The sequence below is a fragment of the Callospermophilus lateralis genome, chromosome 2, assembly GCF_048772815.1.
Source record: "Callospermophilus lateralis isolate mCalLat2 chromosome 2, mCalLat2.hap1, whole genome shotgun sequence".
Classification (NCBI taxonomy): domain Eukaryota; kingdom Metazoa; phylum Chordata; class Mammalia; order Rodentia; family Sciuridae; genus Callospermophilus; species Callospermophilus lateralis.
The window spans coordinates 48,160,790-48,174,350 of NC_135306.1; the positions used below are offsets into that span (position 1 = coordinate 48,160,790).

The 13,561-nt window shown below is 40.3% G+C and overlaps 2 protein-coding genes and 1 pseudogene across 2 annotated transcripts; all 3 read left to right on the top strand.

Annotated features, from left to right (window-relative positions):
• The first annotated feature begins 224 nt into the window (after nucleotides 1-224).
• On the top strand, nucleotides 225-788 carry LOC143390902 (interferon beta-like). Its single transcript, XM_076843387.2, has one exon. The coding sequence runs from the start codon at nucleotides 225-227 to the stop codon at nucleotides 786-788; it is 564 nt and encodes a 187-aa protein (XP_076699502.2).
• Nucleotides 789-6,254: 5,466 nt separating this feature from the next.
• Nucleotides 6,255-6,859, top strand: LOC143390903 (interferon alpha-6-like; annotated as a pseudogene).
• A 5,274-nt stretch (nucleotides 6,860-12,133) lies between these two features.
• On the top strand, nucleotides 12,134-12,706 carry LOC143390904 (interferon alpha-6-like). Its single transcript, XM_076843388.2, has one exon. The coding sequence runs from the start codon at nucleotides 12,134-12,136 to the stop codon at nucleotides 12,704-12,706; it is 573 nt and encodes a 190-aa protein (XP_076699503.2).
• Nucleotides 12,707-13,561: the final 855 nt, after the last annotated feature.

Here is a 13,561-nt window from a genome sequence, read left to right on the forward strand (position 1 = left end):
GAGTTTAAATAAAAAGTGTTTTAGAAACTCTTAAGAATGCAATAAGAAGAAAATGACATAATGAAAATGAAAGGGAGTACTGAAAGTGGGAAATTCCTCTGAAACAGAGAGGACCATCCCATATAAATAGCCCATCCCCATGGAGCCAGGACATTCACATTGCAGACCTTTGCAGTCTGTGCAACCTTGCATAGATTGTAGGCAGCCCTGTTCTGGTTGTCATCATGAACAACAGGTGCATCCTCCAACTGGCTCTCCTGTTGTGCTTCTCCACCACAGCTCTTTCCCTAAGTTACAACCTGCTTCGACTCCAACAGTTCAACAGCAGTGTGGAATGTCAGAAACTCCTAGAGCAGTTGAATGGAAGGCCTGCAGACTGCCTCAGTGACAGGATGGACTTCAAGATCCCCAAGGAGATCAGACATCCACAGCAGTTCCAGAAGGAGCAGGCTGCCTTTGTCATCTATGAGATGCTCAAGGACATCTTTCATGTATTTGAAAGAGGCTACACTAACCCTGGCTGGAATGAGACCGTTGTCAAAGACCTCCTTGCTAAACTCAATCATCAGATGGACCTCCTGAACACAACAGTGGTAGGGAAACTGGGGGAGGAAAACAAAACCAGGGCATACTCCAGCACCATCCTGCGCCTGAAGAGTTACTATGTGAGGATCCGGACATACCTGGAGGCCAAGGAGTACAGCAGCTGTGCCTGGACAGTAGTCAGAGATGAACTCTACTGGAACTTCTCCTTCATTAACAGACTTACTGACAAATTCCAAAACTGAAGATGGCCCAGTAGGCACCACGTCTGGACCAGACAATGAGATCAGGCATTCTCAACCAGCAGAGGCTCATTCAGTGACAGACAGCAAATGGGGTGCCTTTGAAAAGACAATAGACGTTTTTTAAATTTTTAAATTAATTTATGAATTAAGTTATTTTATTCTTTATTTAAATATTTATGTTGGAAAATAAATTATTTATGATGCAAAAATCCATGTGGCAGTTTCAATTTTAACTTGATTTATAAAACCCCTAAGTTCAAATATTCAGACCTCCTCTTAGATGCTCTTTGTAAAATGTGCCTGTAAAGTAGTAGAGTTTCTAGCTTATGCCAGAATTTAAAATCCTGACATTTAAATTCCCCTGAAAAATTTATATTCCAAAGAAGCACATGTAATACACAAGGTACTACATAATAAGGGGATCTGATTCTTCTTGGGCAAGAAATGTGCGGTTGAAGTATTTGGATTAGAGGGGAGTGGGTATGCAAAGGATTTGGGAGTGGAACTGGGGTGCCCACTGCTTCTGCTCTGTGCTCCGGGTTCTATGGTTGTGAAGTTAGAATTTAGCTCTCAGGTGAACCAAAGGAATATGCTAGCTCCTGTAGTCAACCTAAGCCCTTCCTTGTCTGGGGGATGCTCTGTCCCTGTGTACCCTCAAGATTGAGGGTGAGTTACCTCCAGGACACTTATGAAGTACCTTGATTTTGGTCCTCATACTAGTCAAAAATTATGGAATTCTGAGGGTTTCTGTCAGTTTCCAAGGAAAGGGAATAGAGGGAAGGGGACCTTCTTTCTACTCTAGTCATCTGTCTAGTTTTGTTTCCATGTTTCTCAAAAACCAAGTCTGCTCCTGGCCTCCCAGCTTGGTCAGACAGAATTCTGGGAATATCTTATGTAGTTTTCCTGGTTCTCTGTATCTCTGAAGCCACACACTCCCCAAAGCAACAATCCAAGACAGGTGCACAAGATTAAATCCAATTGTTAAGCCAGGCTAAAAGGCAGGAATCATAGGTGAAAAGAAATTCAAAGGAACTGAAGGCACCAATTTCCCAGCGCTTGCACTGGGATAATGAATCTTTCCAAGGAATTCCGGGTTACCTGACCAGCATATGCCCACTGGCTAGGTTTTGGTCTTCAGACTGACTTCATGGAACTTGGGCTATTTTAGCTTTTACTGTCATTTGCAGCTGCCATTTACTCAGAGATTCTAATGGAACAGGCACTGGGCTGAGCACCTATGTACATATTTCAATTTGATCCTCTTCACATGCACCCTTATATAAGCAGTTTGTCTACATAGTGGATACCTATTCTATATTTTTCCATTTACAGGAGAGGAAACTAAATATCAGAGAGCCTTAGTAATCAACAACTTTCACAAAACTTTTGAGTGGACATTTATAAAAGTTTTATTTGAAACTATGCATTTGTTCTGAGAGCAACATGAAAATCAGATTCTTGAAAAGAGAAAGATTTCAGGGGAAGAAATCTGAGAGAAGGTCCAGGGTAGTTACTATTAAGGTGACAAGGAGCTCAGGGACCCCCCTTCCTACTCAAGGTGGTGACACATCAGCTGTACAAAAAATGTGCCAATCTGGTAGGCCTGCAAGCATTAACTCAAACTAGTCTGGTCCTCTGTGAAAAAGTCAACCTTCCCCTTTCTTCCAACTTCTGACATCAGCTTTTCCGAAAGCTGGGGTGAAGCAGGGTTATCTTCTGTTATGATACAGATACAAGAGCACCATGTAGAAATACACAGTCTCTGCTGTGTCTAGAGCAGTCAGGAGGAAGCTGAGGAAATCGCTGCAGTGGGACTTGGCAGCCCACTACCTTCTCTGGCCATGTAGGTACCCTGGACCAGAAACTGGTTGGTTTATGAAAAGCCTGTTCTTCTTATGTGCATTGACCAAAAGGACAAGGGAGGCTTCTGCAAAATTTAAGTACTATGTCAAATTGGAGGTGCCAGATCACTCACCTAGACCACTGGCATAGGATAAAGGATGCCTTAATTTAATTCCAGCAAGAATGAGGAAGAGGAGCCCTAAGGTAACATTTACATATGTTATAAGGTAAGTATGGATGAGGGCTAACCCTCCTCCTTTCTGCTTCCTCCCTGTTTGAAAGTACCATCTCATCCTGACCAGAATCTGAGACAGTGCACCTGTCAGTTCTGCCACTTTACAGCTTCCAGAACTATGAGCCAATGTAAGATCCTTTTCTACATTAATTGTTGTACATAGTTATAGCTAGAGAAAATAGACCAAGAGAGCATGGTTTTGAGTTTTGGCTTGTTCTCAGGAGAAAAAGAGAGAGAAAGTCCCTGGATGATCTGGAACTGCAATACTCCTCAGATTAAGGCAGTGGTGACTCCCTGTTGGGAATGAAGAAGGGCTTTTCAGAACAGGTTGTCTCTTGAACAACTTGAAATTGTGTGCACTGATGTGATGAAATTTCTTCCATCTTCTCAAAACCTTCAGTGAAGAAAAGTTTTTTGTTTTTTTGTACTAGGGATTGAACCCAGGATTGCTTTGCCACTGAGTAACATCCCATATTCAATTTTTATTTTGAGACAGTGTTTTACTTAAGGTCTCACTGAGTTGCAGAACATGTGATTCCCCTGCCTCAGGGGCTGGGATTACAGGTGTGTACCACACTCCTGACAGTTAAGTCCTCATGTGTGTAGCATTTTTGTGCATGAATCAGAGCAAGTGTCCTGGTCCATGATTTGAAGAGTATGTGGAATCAACTGCATGGTGGCCAGATTTTTATGATGAGCCAAATTTTCAGGACCAGACAGCAGAGCAATGACAACAGAGCTGCCTTCCCCTTCTTACTTTGTACCTTAGGACTCCAAGGAAATCATGCAGAGGATGCTGGACTTCTATGGAGAAAGATTAGGTGGTGGAGCCACCTTATCCAGCCTTTAAGTGATAAGAAGACCCAGCCAAACAAATGGGCCAAATGCAAATATATACATGTTGCCTAAATATATGGAGATCTACTTCATCTCCTAGATGAAGTGCAATAGCATCATGCATGTGTGTCATCATTTTTGCAGTTAATAATGCTGATGTGGACGCACTTTAGGGAACATTAGACACTTTCACTCTGAAGGAAATGAACAGTATGCCACAGACTAGGAGAAAACATTTGCAAGTCACATATCTGGTAAAGTACTTGTACCTATTGATATAAGTTTTAAATGCTTTGAAAACACAATTATAAAAAACCAAACCAAGAAAAATTGGTAAAATATTTAGATGGATATGTCATCAAACTAGAAACATGACCATTATATTATTATATATGTGGAGATGGTAGAACCTTCGTCAGATCATGGTAGTTTAGGACAGATAAAGAATATAAAATGGCATGTTATTACAGAGGAACCCATGCCAGTGTGAGGCCTTGTGTATCCACCACCCTTTCTGAGGAAAGCCCACCAGCATGGTGGCTGAGTCTATGATGAAGCATGGGAGGTGGCCCAGCAGAGATGACAGGACCCTCATCCATCTGGATTTCTGTCTTGGCTGTTGTGGTTGTCAGACATGCGGAGAGCATGGTGACAGGTTAGAAGATTCCTGGCATCCAGATTCCAAATCTCAACCACTGTAAGCATTTTCTCTAAATCCATCATAATGATGTTTGTTGAGCTTACAATAAAGAACCATTTTGTTCTCAATATTAATTGTTGATTTTAAACATTAGTTTGCCTCTAATCTCCTTGAGTAGTTTGTTTAAAACAAACTCCAACATTGTACTGAAAGTGCCAGTAGAACATTCTTCTAATTTAATAGGATCAAGTTAATGACATGACTTATTCATTGACTTGATGGTGAGTACTCCAGAAACTTGGTAAAATCAAACATTTATTACCAAATCAGAAACTTTGCTTCAATTGAAATTTGGTCTGAAAATACTGTTTAATCTTTATAACTCTGTATTGCAGGCTCTTAGAAAACCAAAAATGCATCATATAAATGATATCCTTCAACAATTAACTTAGGAAGTTTTAGAAAATGAAGCCCATATTTACAAATCACAGAGCTGATAAAGAACTTATGTGTATATATATAAATTCTTAAAACTCAGAAGAAAGCAAGTAACCCCAAAGACTGAGAAAATATATTAAAAAAATGTTTCACCTAAAGAGAGAGACAGATAGCAAGTAGGACAGGAAAAAATGATCATTATGAAGCATCAGGGCAATGCAAATATACCACAAGTTGACACAACAACATATTTATTGGAATGGCTATAGGTAAAAGTCCTTGTCATAGAACTTTGGCAAGATTGTGGAGCAATTGCTAGGTTTATAACCTGCTGCTGAAATTAAAAAAATCACTCAACTAATTTGGAAAACCATTTTATACTTTCTTAGGAAGGCAAAACTTATACCTACCATATGAGTCACAAAGTCCATTCCCAAGAGAAAAGGAAGCATGTATCTATGCACAGACTTGCATATGAAGGTTCTAGGAGCTTTATTGGGAAGAGTCTGAAATTGGAAACAATTCAATGTCCATCAAGATTGAATGACTGAAGAAATCATAGCATATCCACATGACAGAAAACTAATCAGTGATTGAAAGCTATGAATCATGATACACAAGCATAGGGATGATTATACTGAGGATAAGAAGACAGACCAAAAAAATATCCTATTTTGAACAAATTCCTGATATATAAAAAGGAGAACTAATCTATAATGACAGAATGTACACTAGTATTTATGAGGAAACAGAGCCTCTGGTATTTAGAAATGAGATGGTCAGAGTTTACAGAGGGACACAGCAAGATTTTTAAGGTGACATGGCCATATTTAGTAACATTTTGGTGGTGATGGTAAAGTGAAGGTCAGGGCATTCAGAAATGCCTTTATTAAGGTATATACTCAGTGTGTTCCCTAATAAAGACATATATACAAAGCAAGATCTTCAGAGAAGTTGGAGACAAAAGTTAATGTTCATTCATCCTATACAGACAGCAGCTTCTCCAAGAGATGGTGCAACCTGCAATCACAGTGACTCCAGAGGAGGCCAGCCTCAGCACCTAAGCAAGGTCTGAAGCAATGTAGTGAGAACTGTCTCAAATAAAAATAAAAAGTTCTGTGAATGTGGATTAGTGCTAAAGCGCCTCTGGATTCAATCCCAGGAAGATCATCGAGAACAAAAATTTAACAGGAGTTTAATTTGGAAAAATAATTCTAAAAAGGAGTCTGGGGGGCAGGGCAGAGGAATTAATAATGAAAAAAATGGTTGGAAAACACTTTTCTTAACACATGTAGTGAATGTGTAAAGGAAAGTAAAAAGATAAGTAGAAAATACTGGGGTGATGTTCAGAAAATTGAAAGCATATTAGTTACTATTTAAGGCATAGGAACAAGTCAAGGGCTTCAGAGAACCTAGAGGCAAAGATTCAAGACCACCCATATCAAGCAACCCAGCAGCATCTGCAAGATCCCCAATGGCCTTGCCCTTGGCTTTCCTGCTGGCCCTGGTGGTGCTCAGCTGCAAGAACACCTGCTCTCTGGGCTGTGACCTGCCTCAGATACACAACCTGGGTCTTGAAACTTCTGACAGGAATGAGGAGGGGACCTGGACGCTCCTGGAAAAAATGAGGAGAATTCCCACTTTTTCCTGCCTGAACTACAGAAAAGACTTTGCTTTTCCCCAGGAGCAATTGGAAGGTGAGTAGGTGCAGAAGACTCAAGCTGTTGCTGTCCTCCACCAGGTGACCCAGCAAGTCTTCCCCCTCGTCAGCACCCAGAAGGCCTTTGTTGCTTGGAACAAGACCCTCCTGGACACCTTCCTCAGTGGCCTCCATCAGCATCTGGATGCCCTGAAAGACTGTGGGACCCAGCAGGTGGGGGTGGGAGAGGCTCCCCTGAGGGCTGTGAGGAAATACTTCCTCAGGATCACTGTCTACCTGAAGGAGAAGAAATACCTGCCTTGTGCCTGGGAGGTGGTCAGAGCAGAAATCATGAAATCCTTCTCTTCATCAGCCAACTTTTATGGAAGACTAAGGAGCATGGAATGAGACTGGTCCAGCAGGGAAATGCTTCTCACTGATGAACACACCTTACCACACTCCCACAAGTCCTGCCATTTCAAAGACTCTCATTCCTGTTGGATTTGTGAAATGAATTCCATCAGTTTATCAGATGATTTCAGGAATATTAGGCAATATCATTTCTCTACACATGACCATGATGATGTATCTGTTTATCTAAATATTTATTTTTATACTATTTATTAGATTTATTTTTGTTCATATAACATCAGATGTCCTTTACATTGTGGCTGATAAAACAAAATATACTTTACATACATATATTCCTTAGTTTGCTATGTGTATTGAATTTGTAGTAGTGATAACTTTTTGTTCTTATTCTTGAAAAGACAAGTAAATCCTGACTTCGCGATTTTATTAAAAAATGAATGGTTGAATTGACTCACCACTAATGGTAAATTTACACTGTCCATAATAATTCACTTTATCTAAGCCAGGTTTTGTTTTTTCCTCAGGATGTTGAGGTGAACATGAAAAACACCAATCACAGTTATTGGCCTCTTTGGTCCCATGTTTAGAGACAAGAAAACCTAAACTGAGTGATCCTACTTAATATCAACTATGTTAAAAGGTATAAGGAGGAGTATGAAAAACCAATTAAATTCTCTAAACAGAAGGTAATTGCAGCATGTTAGGAGAGAAAGGTGAAAGCAGGCATGTCTTCTATAATTTGACTGGTAGACAACCAAGTTCAAATTCCCATTGAATATATGAGTTTGCAATTTACAAGAAATAAATGTCTGATGGGTCATAACTGTCAACTGGAAGTCCAGCAACGGAGGTGGTCTTGTGGAGAGAGAGTGTAGAGGAAGAAAAGGATTAAAGCTTAACCCTGAGGACATTCAACTTTTAAAAGGATAAGAGTGAAAAGTGAGGAAGGAGACAGAGTTGAAAGATGCTGACATTAGAAGGAGAAGAGGAGAGAATGGCAATAAAACAGTGTCTTTAGGAAATAAACTTGCTTAGAAGAACAGGAATGAATAGATTTGTGGAAGATATGGATTGAAACACATTGGGAAAGTGGAGGGCAGGGAAAATCTTAGTGACCGAGAAGAATCGATCTGCAGAAACCATGTGAGCCAAGGTAGTGATGAATATGAGAAGAGTAATTAGGGCTGAGATATTTTTTTAAAAAAATTTTTAAAAAGAATGAGAGGGTAATCTGAGGCAGAGGAGAAAAGTGGGTTATGATCTGAAAAATAGTGTAGAGTTTTCTTTTTCCATACAGTTTTTACCTCTGAAATATATTTACGTTCAAACGGATTTCATATATTGGCAAGTCATATTAGTAACTTTTCTATTGTATTAATGTTAAATCATGATATCTTTAATTACAATGGTCATTTTTCCTGTATTAGTAAGTACTATGTTAAATGTCAGTAAGCTGCTCTGTGGGTTGAAACCCTCACTACAGTGGGAAATTAGATAGAACTAATGACCTTGTGAGAGGTGGATCTTACAATTAGTGAGTGGAAATGACACTGGAGAAGTTGGCAGGTGAGTAAGAGTAGAGAAGAACTCCCATGCAGCACATCACCTGAGGAGCCAGTCATTTGAATTTCCCTCCAATTCAGACTTACTTTGGTCTTCCTTTGGCTTCTGATGCAATCATAGCTTTCTAGGAATATCACCACAGAAGTAAAAATGGTGTGTTGAAAATTTTTGGATATACTGACTCAATGTTATTGCATTTTTATTTTTCTGTTTGACTTCTAACCTCAAGATGAAAATGAAAGTAATTCAAAAACATCAGGACAACTCTTTGCTCAGGAAAACATTGACTGAATAAGAATGTGTAGGTACTGTCGCGACCCCTTGCCCGCAAGGAAGACGCAACTCAGGAATCTTCTTTCAGCAGTTTATTCAGGCCCTTGATATTTCTTCTAATTCCTCGTCGGATGCCCCTCCCAGCCTTAATAAAGCATCCCAAGCCCCAATGCGAAGCTGCCACGTGGAACTTTCTCACAGGGTGCTGAAAAACCATGCACCAACTCTCCCAAACAAGGAGTTGTTTGTTACAGACCACAGTGAGCCAGCGCCATCCTACAATGGCGACCATAATCTGCAGAAGCGGCTCACCACAAGGTACAACTAGGCAGAGAACCCCATCAGCACAGAAAGAGGCAGTGAGGGAATTGCTGACTGCAGAGCTGACAGAGTAAATGTTCTAAGACTGAATATTTGACAGTCTGAGATCTGGAGGACTTCAGTCTGATTACCAAAGCATAGTTCCCTAACCTGAAGCCAGACCAGGGTGGTGTGAGCAGGGAGGGGAGGAGAGAGAGAAAGAGGGAGAGGAAGATCATGTAAGCTCACTCCTTTACCCACAGCTGGGAAAAAAGAAGACCAAATTAAAATGCAAGAGGAACAACAAGGTCAGTAAAGGAGATCAAGCAGTTTAACCCAAATTGTGGGCTCAAAGTCCTGCTGAGAATCCTCGTCATTTTGTGGAGCCCACAGCTAGCCTGTTGCCCTAGAATAAATTAAATCAATATGGCATCTCCTCACCTCCAGGTAGCAACAAATAAAACCAGAGAGACTGTCCCTGCAGTGGGATGTCACTATAATCTGTGCAGAAGGACCTTGTACATGAGTCCCTCCTAGCCAAAAGTTGGTGAAACCCCCTTACCCCTCAGCAGCCACCAGAGGTGTAGGGGAGCAGACAGCCCTGGAAGTGCTACCCTACCTCCACATAGCCTTTGTCGCAGGCTAGATAGAGAAGGCACAGAAGCCCCCAGTGGCAGGAAATGAAAGTGCAGAACCAGGCAGGAAAGCAGACTGTGTCCCAGAAACAGATGGGGACAGTCTCTGGAAGTTAGAGTTGCAGCAGGTCGGAGATTGGACATGGGTGGGATGGCTGTCTCACTCCAAGGCAGCAGAGGGGGATAGCCCCCATGATTCCTGGCTGCAGCCAGCAGGAGCTTGGACCAAGTCTGTGTCTGTCCCAGTCAGTGGAGGGGAGCAGCTCTAGTGGTTTGTGACAATGGGCAGTGGAATCTCGAAGCCAAACAAACTGGTTAAGCCTCTTTCTCAGCACCAGAAAAAGTGTCCCAGTAATCTGAGTAGATCAGGGGGCACACTTTTGCACCACACACCACCCATGGAGAACCCACAATGACAGGCCCCATGCTTGCAGATAGCCACCAGGCTCTGTGTCACTTTGAAATGGACCCTAGGAAGGAGAGTGGGAGGGGTGGTGATCCAGGACAGTCAGAGTGACTGTTCAGATCCAGGCATCCTGAGTTCCTGCACACAAGATAAATAGCCAACAGACAGAGTGCTACACCCTTGGAGCATCCAGCTTTAGGCCATTGGGCTGATAAATGAGAACATGATGGTGGAGACGCCCACAGCAACTCAAGCATTGGCTCCTGGGCCCAGCACCTCTCGGGTTGACCCAAAGTTGAGAGAGGTGGACATATTTTAAAGGTTTCAAATCCTGGAAAATCCAAAGAGCATGCAATAAGAATGTTCTTCACCTTGGCCTGTTTAATTATAAGTATCTCAGCCATCAACTTTGACCATATATGTATTACTCTTCACTTTGATTTTATATTTGTGACCATAGTATTTGATATTGTGCCTCAAACAGGTTTCACTGTATTTCTTCAAAGGTTTTAAAGCATTTATTGAAATTATTCTCTTTTTTTTGAGCTCAGATTTATATTTTCTTCCCTTACTCCCTCTTTTCCCTCTTAGATTACCTGCTGTCAAGTGCCCCCATACATTTTTTCTTCTTCTGCCTTGATGTGCATTTTAGTTTTCTATGTTATCTTCTTTCATTCTTGTTTTCTCTTTTCTTTTGTCCAAATTTTCTTTCCTCTCCTTTTCTGTATCTATATAATGTTATGGCAATATTGGTATATTTAATTGATAATAATGATAATAATATTTTTCAGTCTCTTCCAGAACTGTACTACAAGTTTATACCTGGATTAGAAAAATTGTGGAGAAAAGTTCCAACACGTTTTTGGTGTTTTCCTAAGGTTGAATAGTATGTGGCTTTGCTCTAAAGTGATTGTAGTAAATAGAGATCACAGCTACTCTCAAAGTGATAATAATATTTATCTTAAAGTGATAATGAACTGCAGAGGACATACATTCAGTGAAAGTATCAACAGAGGTGTATTTGCCAAGCCTGTGGCTCTGAGGGGAAAGAAGATCATTAAATAGTCCCTTACATAAATAAAACAATAATCATTGTAAAGATGGTTGGATATATAGTAGCAGTATAAAAAAGGAGGGGAACAAACCACACCAAAGAAACCAGAACAATTGATCTCATATCTACCATATTGGAAGAAATGACATTAAAAATACTTAGAAAGTTCATAGTGAAAATCTTTAACAAGCTAAAAGAAGATAAGAAATGAACTTAGAATAAGTGAGAGATAATTTCAATAAAGATGTAGAGATTCTGGAAAATACGAAACAGAAGTACTAGAAATGAAACTCAATAAACTAAATTAAGTTTTCAGCAGAAAGCTTCACTAATAGATCACTTTGAAGAGAGGTTTTGAGGAATATGATACATTGTGATTTATACAAATTAGTGATACTAAAGTCATTGAGTAAATTTATTTAGAAAGTTACGTTGATACTAATAGCTTTTCAGGTTTACTCTTGATTGAATGTTTAAATTTAGACATTTTAAATTCAGTATTGAATACAAAGATTAAATTTAACAATTTATTTATATATTTACTTATAATATTTTCATTTATAATAATGTCATATTCATCGGGTATATAAATACATACACATGTATATTAAAGCTTAATAGGCTGGACGTAGTTGTGTGCACTTTAATCCCAGTGATTCCAGAGGCTGAGACAGAAGGATCACACGTTTGAGGTCAGCCTAAGGAACTAAGGGAGGACATGGTAACTTAGCAAGACTCTGTGTCAAGATAAAAACGAAAAGGGTTGGGGACGTGGCTCAGTCATAAAACGCTTCTGGGTTTAATACCTAGTAAGCTCCTCCCCCACAAAAAATTAATAGGGGTTTCAGTTGGGAAAATAATTCTGAAAGCAAGGTCTGGGGACAGGGCAGGGGGAATATATAATGAAAATGTGGTTTGGAAACATTACTCTAAACACATGTAGTGAAAGCATAAAGGAAAGCAAAAACAGAAGTAGAAAGTACTTCTGAAAATTGAGAGCATATTGGTTCTATTTAAGACATAGGAACAAGTCAAGGGCTTCAGAGAACCTAGAGGCAAAGGTGCAAGACCACCCATCTCAAGCAGCCCAGCAGCATCTGCAAGATCCACAATGGCCTTGCCCTTGGCTTTCCTGCTGGCCCTGGTGGTGCTCAGCTGTAAGTCCACCTGCTCTCTGGGCTGTGACCTGCCTCAGATTCACAACCTGGGTCTTGCAACTCCTGACAGAAATGAGGAGGGGACCTGGACGCTCCTGGAAAAAATGAGGAGAATTCCCACTTTCTCCTGCCTGAACTACAGAAAGGACTTTGCTTTCCCCAAGGAGCAGTTGGAGGGTGAGCAGGTGCAGAAGACTCAAGCTGTTGCTGTCCTCCATGAGATGACCCAGCAGGTCTTCAACCTCTTCAGCACCCAGGAGGCCTTTGCTGCTTGGGACAAGACCCTCCTGGACACCTTCCTCAGTGGCCTCCATCAGCATCTGGATGACCTGAAAGCCTGTGGGACCCAGCAGGTGGAGGTGGGAGAGGCTCCCCTGAGGGCTGTGAGGAAATACTTCCACAGGATCACTGTCTACCTGAAGGAGAAGAAATACCTGCCCTGTGCCTGGGAGGTGGTCAGAGCAGAAATCATGAAATCCTTCTCTTCATCAGCCAACTTGTATGGAAGACTAAGGAGCATGGGATGAGACCTGGTCCAGCAGGGAAATGCCTCTCACTGATGAACACACCTTACCACACTCCCACAAGTTCTGCCATTTCAAAGACTCTCCTTCCTGCTGGAACTGAGACATAAATTCAATTTTTCAGATGTGTTCAGGCCTTTGCCCAACATTGCTTTCAAATCTATAGGCACTAGACCCTTATGTCCATGCAGATGTCTCTATTTATCTATTTAACTATTTATTTAACTATTTATATAATTTTATTTATTTTGTCTATATGATATTATGTATATGTTTGCAATATAATTAATAAAGCTGGACATTTTCTTTGTATTTAAGAAGTTTATATTTTTGTTCTTCATTACTTTTTAATTTTTTTTAACTCTTTACATTCATGCAGGAGAATGAGGGATTGGATTCATTTTTCTTTTCTTTCTTTTCCATTTTATTTTAAATAGCAACCAAAAGTTTAGTTCCAAATGCTGATTTCTAGGTTGAATTTACTTCATGGCCATCATTGTTTTTGCCTGTAGACAAAGTGAGATTAATAAAAAATCAATAAACTCTGGATATGATAAAGGAAAACCATAAAAATTACCCCCCAGAAGAAGAAAAAAATAACGGGACTTCTCTGACTCATCTTTCTGCTTACTCCATTGGGGTTTGTGCTTAGATACTCTTCATGTCTCACTCATTATCCCAATTCCATCTATTTTCCCTCTGTAGTGATGGTTTCAATGCACACAACTGCTTTCTGATATTCTTGTTTAATTTTTTTAACATACGTAAAAACACAAAAGTGGTGCACATTAGTGCGATGCCATATTGGATGTAATGTTTAAATCAGGTCAACATATTCATCTCTTTGAACATTTATCA